A 12,226-nucleotide genomic window follows, 5' to 3' on the forward strand; every position below is an offset into this window, starting at 1 on the left:
CCCAATTGATCGGTCGATCGATTGGGCATCTCCAATCGATCGGTTAATTGATTGGGGACTGGATTTCTTGCGCACAGACACGAGAAAGGCAGGATCAATTGGTCGATCGATTCAGCCATTTCCAGAAAGCACAGAGGCACTCTGAATCGATCAATCGATTGAGAGTCATTCAATCGATTGGGATCCGACCATTGCGCAGGTTCAAAGCTGTTGTGAGCGATTTCTTCGACACGGCTTCAAGCGCTTCTCCTCCGATCTTCACGATTTGTTCTCCACTGAGCTCATCGATACACACTAGATCTTGGAGGCTTAGAGTGGAGTGTTGTTGTACTTCCAAACAAGTCAAGAGGTGTATTCAAGCAAGAAGAACGTGTAAATCTTGTATGATTTGATATTGTATTAGCTTGTATTTTGTTCTTCTTGTATATCTTTGTGTGTGAGCTTATACAAGACTTCTCCGCCTTCGGTAGTTACTATAAAGGAGTGTTTTCATAGTGGATGAGTGAGTGAGGGTCGGATCCTTGGATTAGTCACCTCTTCTTGAGGTGGATACCAAGTAAATCCTAGTGTTAGCGTTGTGAGTGTGTTTCTTGTTGTCTATTCCGCTGCACATCATCGAAGAAGCACATCAATGAATGCGCGGAGAGCTATTCAACCCCAATTCTAGCATATTTCGACCCTAACATGTATATATACTTGCACCACCTACATACCGATGTTATTGATGGATGTGGTATAAGCATAATGATGGGACAAATTGAGTAGTTTCAGGATAATGTCTCATTAATGCGAAGATTGTGAGGGGCATTATAAAAGGGGGTCATTCTCTGTTGGCACAATTATGTGCATGCATACCTACACATCTCTTCTTCTTTATTGTTGCTTGCTTTGCTTTGCGCCACCATTATTTTCTGACTTGATTGTTGGACTAGTTGTGATACGGACCTCCCTAGCCTACTTATTGAAGGTTTCCTTCTCTTCTCAAGAGTTCTTAGAGCCAATCAAATCTACAAGCCACATCACCGACGGTGTTCATCCTCATCGCTTCTAGGCATGATCAATATCGATCATTGTCAAATAATATTTATTTTAGGGCATCTTCAACAGTGAACCTAAAAGGTATATTTATTTTTACTACATGAAAAGTTATAAACCTACTAAGAACATCTATAATGGTAAACCTAAAAATTAGGTTTTTTTAGCCCATTATTTTAGCCGATGTAATATATATGTATATATATATAGTCATGGTAGTTAGATATTAATGGGGCCCATAAAATTTTGATAAAAACATGTTTGTTTATTTTGGAGCCAAGTTATTTATTTAAACCAAAAACCTAAGTCCCCAATGATAACAAGTTTAAAAATAGAGATTTATTTTTTAAATTCAACAATTTAGTCCCCCATTAGAGATGTCCTTAGACCATCTCAAACTCATAACACTATATATTTAGTATAGTTTTCACACTAAATTGGTGAAATTTAAATACTAAATTTTATTTCAGCTCCACCCCACCCACAACATATCACACAAAAAAAAAATTCTTTAAAATATTCTATTTTTCTTATTCATAATTTAATTATTACTACAATGGGGCCCATGAAATTTTGATAAAAATATAATTGTTTATTTTAGAGCCAAGTTATTTATTTAAACTAAAAACCTAAGTCCCCAATGATAATAAGTTTAACAATAGAGATTTATTTTTTAAATTCAACAATTTAGTCCCCCACTAGAGATGCCCTTAGACCATCTCAAACTCATAATTGTTGGAGCAATCCTAATGGTCCATGTGACCATATATTTTAGTGTTTGGGCAAAGAGTTTAAGTTGGGTCCATCCTTGTATTTGATATGTGTATATGAGTGTACAGGTTTGTAGGATACACATATGACTCAGGTTGATGGCTTCGGGTCCGGTGAAAGATGGAGCATCCGAGGGACCGTGGACAAGGCAACAATGATAAGGGCCGAGGGAGGTGACTTCGAGGCATATGCGAAGGATGGCATTGGGACGAGCCGCGGGCTTGGGTGCATCCAAGGGGTGAGAGCCAAAGGAAGTAGGCTTGAAGGCAAGATGTCAAAATTGCAACAAAGAGTCAAGTGAGTCGTAAGGAAGAGGGTCTGAATATTGAGAGATTATACTCGGGTACCAGTTGACTGGTGTAGTCGACTGGTCAGTCGACTGGGAGCGAACAGAATGCTTCTGTTCGCTCAAGTGGAGCAGTCGATTGGTACTTTTACCAATCGACTGTTATCGAGCCGTTGGAATGTAACAAACAAATATCCACAGAGGGCAGTCGACTAATGGTTTTAGCAGTCGACTGGTAGGCGGGGTTTTCCAAACAATGACCTATATAACCAAGGCTTTGGAGCTTGGTTAATGCTGACAAAATAGAGGTGGTTAACCCTTATTAGTAGTCTACCAGTGGTCTACCTTCTCAAGAGTTCCTATGAGAGTTGTGGTAAAATTTCTCCACCCACAAGGAGTTACATGAGCTAGCCGGAGGTCTTCTAGAGAGTAATCCATTGACGAATAAGGACCGTCCACCTTACAGACAGTCATGAAATAGGAGCCTTATCTCCGAACCACGTAAATCGACATGTCAATTTGTTTGCTTGTTCTTTCCTTTAGTCTTTAGCTTTCGTATTTGTATTTAGTATTAGATTTCCACTGTGCAAACAACAAATATGTAGGAAGCTATCATTTTAGGGATGCCGTCTATCCAACACCCCTTCTAGCCGGCATAAGATCTCCTACAATATCATTTATTTAGTGTAGTTTTCACAATAAAATGATGAAATTTAAATACTAAATTCTATTTCAGCTTCAACCCACTCACGTCATATCACACACAAAAAAAGAAAAAAAAAATCTTTAAAATATTTTATTTTTCTTATTCATAATATAATTATTAACGTACATTTAAGTTTATTAATATTTTATATGATAATTATTATATTTTAAATTAATACTTCATTAATATTTGATAGGTTAAATTTATGCATATAAAAAAATATATTTTATTATATTTTTTAATGAAATTAGTGATATAATTTATAAACATAATTATAATTAAGATATATTAAATAAATTAAAAAAAATAATTTTAATAAATTAAATCTTTACCAATATATATAATAAAATTTAAATATGCTATTAAATATACTTAATTTAAATTTATAATAAATAATAATTACATTTAAATATCCTATCAGTAAAAAAGGAAATAATAATTACAAATTAATTACATTTAATTTTATTAATTATATAATAAAATTTAAAAATAAAATCCTTCCCTCACATTAAATATGGTAATGTAATAGTGCAACATCAAAGATGATATTCTACTATTCATCACATCATTTTTGGTATGGAATTTGGTGGGTAGATTATAGTATTTTGATACTAATTTTATATTAAATTTGGTATTTTAGTGATGGATTGAAGATGCTCTTACGGTTTAACTCATGTATCATCTTCTACACGATTTTGCACACAGAGACATTTTAGTTGTATTCCTGGCTGGTTGAGTTTCCACTAAATTCTCTATTTTGAGATTATGGACCGGTTATTTGCCTATAGAAAAACATTTTGGTTGTATTCCTAGGGGGTTGAGTTTCCACCGCACTCGCTATTTTGACATTGTGGGTCGGCCATTAAAAAAAGAATTTAGCTTAGTAGGGTAGAAGGAACGTGCTCAACTAATATGAAAATGAATGAAAGATAAAAAAAAGTACATGAAAATGGGCGAACCTGTTATTAAAGAACAAATGCACTTAAAACATGCCGCCCATAAAACTCTGTGAAACTAATGCACTCAAGTTTTGCACGACCAATCCAGATGATGATGATGATGTTGATGATGATGATGATGATGATGATGCAGAGAGGTCCCAAGGGTTTGCATTTTTGCGATCGGAGAGGTTGCATGCTAACTCAAGGAAGTGTTGTTGGATAAAATAATTTATTGTCGGAGGTATTAGAAATTAATCAAATTTAAATATATCAAATTAAATTAAATTTATTTATTGAAATAATCTAAACAGATAATCTCAAGTGGTCAGTAGAGATTGATTTTCTACCAAGTGTTGAAGGTAGACTATACAGTGTCGAGCAGGGCAGAGCGACCGAGTGAGTAAATTGGCCAAATGTCCGATCAAGTAAAGGGTCAAGCGGTCGGGCGAGTGACCGACCGAGTAGACCGGGTGAGCAGCAAGGCGAGTGACCGACTGAGCAAGCGTGTGGCTGAACGGGCTTGCAGCTGGACGACTTGCGGCAAGCGAACTGTAAAATATTGAACCAGATAATAATTAAATAATAAGGTTTAATAGGCTAATAGCCTTAACGGAATTTTTAGAAATTTTTCTAAAATTAATCGGAGCTCGTACGATGTATTTAGAGGGGATGCACTTATGGGCTCAAGAAAAGTCAGTTTGCAATACCCGGAGGTGGGAGTTGATTGAGAAACAGGTCTAGGGTTTAATCAAAATTTTTCCTAAGTTATAAAGCACCTTCCCATGCCCTAGCTCCCACATCACCCAAAACCCAGCTTCCCCCGAGCCCTCACCCTCGCGACACCGCCGAACCCCTTTCTTCGCCGTCGGCCGCTCCTCCTCACGCGGGCACCTCGTGACGCCGGCTCTCCCTCGCACGAGTCCCCTAGACGCCGACCAACTCCTCTCCCGAGCCGCACGTTGTCGACACTTCCTCTCCTCAGTCGTGCAGCGACGATTTTCCTTTTCCCCGAGACTCCCCTTCCCCGTGCTCTCTACGCGAAGCCAAGTCACCGTCGCTCGCCACCCATTGCCATTGCCGGTGAAGCCCCACAGCAGCGGCTGACCCCGCAACTTCAAGGTCAGCCAATCATGGCGCCCTAACTGTAGTCGCTCTGTGCTCTAGCTCTCGATCACCACACTCTTCATTTTGCCAGCTACACCGTTCGCATCAGCACGATTATCTCCGATCTGTGAGCACTCTTTTCTCTCCTTAGGGCTTGCAGGACCAAGGTCTTCCTCTATGACACTGCTCTAATCGTTGCTGCTTAAACGCCTTGTTCCAGCCATCCATCGTGGCCAACAGCAGATCATCAGATGATTTTAGCAACATCATCGTTGAGGGTGTTATGCTATCGACTGCCACATTTGAGGTAATTTGTTAGCTTAAAATATGATTTGAGTGTTAGATCTAGACTTAGTGCTGATTTGGAGTATTTGAGTTGGAAGGCAGCACCTACACCTAGCTTCGATCATCATTGTGACACCAATTCCTTATTGGATCTAAGGGGAGAGTTTTACTTCTATTGCTGTGGCGATTGGATATCTTCGTCAAGCGATGAATCGGATTTGGGTAAGTTGAGAAGGTAATTTCGTATATGAACTATATTTGATTATAGTTGTGAAATGGTTAGAGTGTCCCAATTCTACTTAGTTGTGATTTGTTGCTTGAGTGTGATTATCATGTGGATGGATTGTTATTGAGATGAATATTTATGGTTGATTTAGAGGAGTACATGATTGTTAATAGAATCGTTATATTGATATCATGATTAGTATTGATGGATGATGATGTTAATCGATTTTTGTTGTGATAATGCTTATTGAAATGAATTAAGTGATTCAGAATGATTATGAAGTTGTTTATCTCCATGGATTAAATGATTTGTTATTTGATTATGGTGCTAGGTTTGGTTATATATGAGTTACTTAATATGAATGTGAATTGGAAGATGAAATAATCTATTTTAATTGAGAATTATTGGATTTTGTCGGATGATATGACTAAACTTAAATTAATCAATGGGATGAATTAAGTATGTTGGATTTATGTTGAATTAACTTATTAGTAAATGAATTACTATATGAATCAATTAAAGAGTTGATAAGGTTGGGTTAAATCTAATTTAACCAATGGATTTGAGTGAATCGAGATTCATAGTTGGATTAGGGTTTCCCCCTAATTAAATAAGATTTGGATTTTAGCTAGTTGTTGATTATGAAATTAGTTAAATTGTACAGTATATGATTTGCAGGACGTTGTTTCGAGACGAGCACTTCAACGCAGGGGATTGTTTAGCACGATCGACGGATAAAGGCGGGTACTTCTTGCTTTGTTTTTTTAGTACTTTGACCTTGGTAAATGAATTATTTTGGATAAGAAAATATTTTTTATCTTTGACTCTACTCTTATTTTCTTGCGTTTGATACTTCCACTCAAACCTTTGAGTTATTCGTTTCTATATTCATACAATCTCTTGTTGTCATCTATGATATTTAGCAGATACTAGATACCATGTTTGTATGTTTTGATTGTTGTCATTTATGTTCTGTATTGAGCATGCTGGCTTCATGCAGCATACCTAATTCTTGTTTATATATATAATGACTGTTGTATTGTGCGCATCATATCATGGCATATCATGTCAACGACAAATTCTCCCTTGCGGTCGAGAGAGTCGTTGACCAGGGCCGCATCCTCGGCCTCTCGACAAAGTGGTAGCTGGAGTTGATGTCGCTTGTCCTGTCCTACCGCACTCGGCCACTTATGGGTAGTGGTAGCTGGAGTTACAAGCAGTAGGGACCCTCTTCGTTGTGTAGCTAGTTAGCTACTCAGCACCTGTCCACTCAGTCACTCGAGAGTAGTGGCGGCCTTTGAGTGGTATAGTTGTTATCGAACCGGTCTCTCGACCATACAGGGGTCGTGGTGCAGAGAGGTGGACGGGGTGACCATCCGTGCATACGCTGTTATTATACTTGCTTTGGTTGCTGCTGTTTACATATGCTGTTATTGCTTACTTATTGTTGTTGTTCACTTATACTGATATGTTTCCTTATGTTGAGATATGCTCTCATTGTAGGCATTTAGACATTGATTTGCTTATTGGAAATGTTTATATACCTTACATGTTACCTCTGTAGCTATGAGCAATACTGTAGCAGATTAGTACTACTTCTGACCTTCTATTACTAGCCTAGGATATGGTTTCAGGTATGAGTATTTATTATGGTTTTATTTTAGTATCTGCTACTTTCCTTATGAGACTATATATCTTTTGGCATTCTCTATTTGTTTGTTTTGTTCATGCACTATCTTACCTTTATCCGCTGAGTTCCAATACTCACCACCTCGCAAATTAGTTTTCTTTCACCAAGTAACAGGTAGATGATTATGGATGCTTGGAGAGTCTCGACTGCCGGTCCCACTTCCCACATCATATCTGAGGATATTTATTGGTTTTATTTCCGCTTTACTCGTATTTTTAGTATTCAGCAGTTTTACTATTGTATGAATTTGTCTGTGTTTGGAGTTTGATTCATGATGTTTTGCTATCGTGATCTTGTGGTTGTGTAACCTTAATTGGCTAGTAAACTTTAGTTGTGGATTGTGGGTTTCCTCTTTGTTTTTCCGCTGTGCTTTTAATATAGCCGTGTGGGTTGAATATTAACTGCGTGGTTGTTTTATTTATTTATGTCCAGTCGGGTAGACTGTGTTATATAAACTACGTGGTTATGTATGTTCCAACCGTGTGGGCTGATGAATATGTTATTATGTTGTGTGTATGTATTTATTGCTTCATATTGTCATCGGTATAGGGGAGATGCTGCCGGATTTTTGTCAAGCAGAGACTCTTTTTGGGCGTGACACGGACAAAGAGGTCGAGCGAACTGAGCGAGCGATCGAGTGAACTGAGCGAGCGATCGAGTGAACGGAGTGAGCGGCCGAGCGAACGGAACTAGCGGCCGAGCGAACGGAGCTAGCGGCCGAGCCAACTGAGCGGGCGTCCAAGCGAACTGAGCGACAGAACGGGCGTACTGCCAACCGTACTAAAAGGTCGACCAACGTGCGATCAAGCAAACGTAGAGGCCGACTGAGCGAACGTAGAATTCGAGAGCGAGCGGTTGGACCGAGGCCTACGAGGGTCGCAGTTTCCTTGAAACATAATCGCCCCACCTCTGGCTGTGTTTCAGGGTTTCCTCGGGTTGTCTGTTTCCCAAGATACAACGGTGAACTGTGATTCCCACAAGCACTGATGGTCACGGCGAACTGAAAGGTACCCGACTGCTATCACGAGTACTCCGCCGAGCAAGAGATGCACGATAGAAGAGAAAGAAAGCATAGGTGGAGAACTTCAACTTTTTGAGCGTGTAATATTTTACCTATAGTCGCAACTTCCTTATATAGGAACTCAAACCAATGGACAACGTTAATGATCATTATTCGCTAATTGTAAAACGTTAATATTTCACTCAGCTGCATTAATCTTTAATTTAATGTATCTGTTACACCCTTAAATAAACAGCAAAAAGTTTATGTAGCAAAATATTGATTATTCCACTTGGATAAATTTTATCCCGATGGGTCCGATATTTGGCGCGTGTAAATCGTACTCGCATACGAGTCAATTTGGCTCAGTACAATTTGAGATCCTAAATTTGCACCCTATTCATACGCGAAAGAGAATCTCTCCCTATACATTTATTCATATATAATCAATATAAATCAACTAATATATTTTAAAATTTTTAAAATTAAAATCTCATTCGTAATAAAACTCCATACCTCTCTCATTTATTTTTTATTCACATATATCCCACCAGCGTTATCCTTTCAGATTGAAGGCACTTAGTCGAGGAAAGCGACCCACAAATGGCGAAGGACAATTCAGCGTGGAGGCGATGAATGTTAAAATTTGATCAAAAGATGTGCCCGTTGGTTGGCAATTAAGGGCAACTCGATCGTTAGATGGCCAATGTGCTATCATTATACCGTTCTTATCCATTGGATTCCCTCCACACCGAGTACCCTACGTTCCACTTTATCAGCTTTAATCAGATCACCCAATTTATCAGACTTTCTGGTACGACGCTTCCTGCGACCTTGCCCTCGCAGTTGCATGGTGCTATCGCTTCGCTTGAATTGACAATGGAGGGGCCTCCTCATGCTCCCTCCTGCACCTGCTCTGCTCTGGCAGAGACCACGGCATGCAATTGCAAGCATCATGGACTCTGTCCGTGCAATTCCTTTTTCAAACTCACCGCAATTCTCGCCGCTCCATCACTTCGTCTACGATATCTATCTGTCCCACCACCGACTTCCCTCGAAAAGGGTAATAAAGCACCAACATTGTCAAAAGCACAGGTCCCCCCTCCCCCCACAATTCTGCTGCTTCTTTCTTCTGCCAGACTGCCACGCACCCCGTGACCGCCTCCAAAATCAAATACCTCCTCACCATTCTCACCATAGATAACCAAATTCACTGGGATCCGCACGAGATTTACGCTAATTAATCATGCCTTGCATTGGTAAAGAACAGCTTTAAGCAAAGGGTGCCAGTTAATCACCACCGTATGAATAAACTAGGCCTTTTCCGGGAGAAATATCAGAAAAAAGAGAGGTCCTGTTATCTTATAAGAAGTTATAATTATACAGATAGTAGCGTAGCAGCAGGAGATTTAAAAAAAAAAAGGCGCTCATGTCTAATACTAGTCAAAACCAGTAGTGAATTGGTAGGTACTTTTAATTCAATTAGACTGTTTGCGGACGAAGTATCGGTAGGCCGCCACCTTCCTTCTCCGGGAGCCGGTGTTGTCCAACGACAGCACCATCTTGCCATCCTCCTTGGCCGTGAACACATGGTGGATTGGCTCGTCGGCCGACGCGGGAATCCTCCTCGTCTTCTCCACAACGATTGTGTAACTCCCGTCGTCGCTCGGCACGTACACCGCGCCATAGTCCAAGTCCCACCCGCCCACCGCAATGTCCCACGCTATGGTTGCTCCTCCCTTGCAAAATTTTGACCACTGTAATTTATCCCGAGAAAAATGTACAGTCGTGGGAAGAGGACTTGTTCGTGTAGTATCTACCTCAATGCCGTCGATTTCGAGGTCTACTTTTTCGCCTCCCTTGATGATGAACTCTGTGGCCGGCTTGGGCGGGCCGTTCTGGAGGTCACCAGGGTGGCTCAGCCCTCCGTACTGCACCGGCACGTACTCCGGCCGGATGAACCTGCGATAAATCAAGAAAATATTCGTGATTATTTGTGAGAATGATGAAAAATTAATCAAGAAATAGGAGAGGAGAAGCAGAGAGAGGTATGAGTCGATCACTTGTAGAGCATCTCAGTCACATTCCCTTCTCTGGCGATCACAAATTTGCTTTTGGTTCTCTCAGTTAGGAATGGGCTTATTACAGAATAGAGCAGGCTAAAGTACCATGGCACATTGATGAACACCTACACAAGTTGAAAATTTTAATGAAAAACAGAGAGAAAAGGGAATGAAGGATTTGAGGGAAGGAAACGAAACGAACCTTTCGTGCGACCATTTCGGGGTAGTTGTCCTGGAAAAGGGAGAGGATGTGCTTGGAGGCAGCGCGGAGCTCTCGCTTGGGCATGTCCTTGAGGTCGGTGACCTGGATGATGGCGTTGACGCCGGCGGGTCGGAGTTGGAGCAGGCGTACGCCGCGTTCCATCACCTGGACCCGCCACCGGAGGAAGCGCTGCAGCTTGTCGGCGTCGCCCAGCACGCGCTCGTACACGGCCTTGTCCTTGAAGACCCCGTAGGCGTTGTAGCATACGGGGTGGCCGCGCCGGTCCCAGCCGTGCATGTACGCCACCACTCCCTCCAGCTCCTTGAACCCCACCAGCTCCTCCTCCGCCACGCCGTCCGCTCCGAACTCCGCCCGCCACTCCGCGCACCGCAGCAGCATCGCGTGCGCCTGCCCAGCGTCAAAGTCGCGCGCACGAAGGAACTTGAGGAGCACCACGTCCGTACGCCCAGCGGCCTCCTCACCGTCTTCGGAAGCGCAAGGAGGTGGAGCGACAGGTACGCCCCACATGGAGATAGGCTTGGCGGCGGAGGATAGAAGCTGCTTGAGTTCGTCCAGGGCCTTGAGCTCCGACGGCTTGAGTGTGGAGATCAAGTAGGAGTCCTCGTCGAAGGAGGAGGAGCGGTGGAGGACGGCAGTGGCGGTGGTGGACACGGCCGTGGCCTCCATAAGGGAGCTCAGAAGGCTTCGTTTTGTGGCGGGTTTGGGAGAAGAAATGGGATCAGGGTTAGCTAGAGCTGGCTCCATTGGCTGTAGAGCTGCAACTGAGTGTTTGGTTGTGAGATTTACTGGGACAGAGTGGAGGAGGAGGTGGTTCTGGTGGTGGTGGAGTGTCAAAGGAGCCTAAGTGGAAGAGAGGAGACGAAGAAGAGGTGGGAAGTTAAATTGAAATGAATTGAATGGGGATTGGAGATTGGAGACGGGAGAGGGAAGGGGCAGTGACATTATGATGATGGCGTGAGGGAATTCTTTTGCTTTTATTATTAGCCCTTTTGGTGCGGCAGAGCAGGAGGCATGGATGGCCCGTGATTAACTTTTTTCTATATGAAACAGATCACTTCTTGCCCTATCGCCTACACTGTTTGTTGTATTTAAAAAAAAATTTCAAACTGATACCATTTTTTTCCCATGCTTGGTATTAATTATGTTGTAACGAATCATACGGCTATATGCAGATGGTATATCAACTTTTTTAATTGGCATCGAATATGATGAATTCTTTCCCATGAATTTTTTCATTTAGGTATACAATTGATTGATTTTAGGGGTAACTAATCTTATATTACTAAAGTCTTCATCAGTTGTCACCCATTAATTTAATATTCTCAAGTCAATCATCTATTAAAAGAAATTTATCTATTAACTCATCAAATTTTAGACTTAATTTTCAAATATTTAAAAAATTAAGAATAAAAAATATCAAAGTAGGATTAGAAATTTTTGGGTTGATTTAAATTTCTATTGAATTCAGATTGAGTTTAGGTTAATTTGAATTTTAAATTTAGGATTTTTTATTAAATTAAATTTTATTTAAAAATTAAGATATTATTCGAGTTTGAATTTAAATTTAAGATTTTCGTGTTAAATTTAAATTCGGATTAGATTTTTTTTATAATAACCCATCTAACGCATCAAAATGGGCTCCCGAGTCCCGGGGCAGTTGATATATCAATTTGTTTTCAGGGAGGGTTAGCTACGAATAGTTATTACCTTGGAATACGTTTCACCTAGAATACAAAGATGAGATTTAAGCATATGGTGATGATTGGACACAACGAGGTACCGTGGTTGAATGACAAGTGACAGTTTGACTAGCAAGGACTATCACACACTTAACACTGGGAGGAGACCAAACTAAGCATCGATGAAATATTTTCATAAGAATATCGACCTTGATCG

General features: G+C 40.8%; 1 protein-coding gene across 1 annotated transcript; it reads right to left on the reverse strand.

Annotated features, from left to right (window-relative positions):
- Positions 1-9,378: 9,378 nt before the first annotated feature.
- On the reverse strand, positions 9,379-11,293 carry LOC122012777 (patellin-6-like). The gene is made up of 4 exons (XM_042569422.1): positions 10,310-11,293; positions 10,108-10,232; positions 9,865-10,006; positions 9,379-9,783 (listed from the first exon to the last, which is right to left on the reverse strand). The coding sequence occupies exons 1-4, from the start codon at positions 11,072-11,074 to the stop codon at positions 9,523-9,525; spliced, it is 1,293 nt and encodes a 430-aa protein (XP_042425356.1). The 5' UTR covers positions 11,075-11,293; the 3' UTR covers positions 9,379-9,522.
- Between the last annotated feature and the right edge of the window lie 933 nt (positions 11,294-12,226).

The sequence above is a fragment of the Zingiber officinale genome, chromosome 8A (assembly GCF_018446385.1).
Source record: "Zingiber officinale cultivar Zhangliang chromosome 8A, Zo_v1.1, whole genome shotgun sequence".
NCBI lineage: Eukaryota > Viridiplantae > Streptophyta > Magnoliopsida > Zingiberales > Zingiberaceae > Zingiber > Zingiber officinale.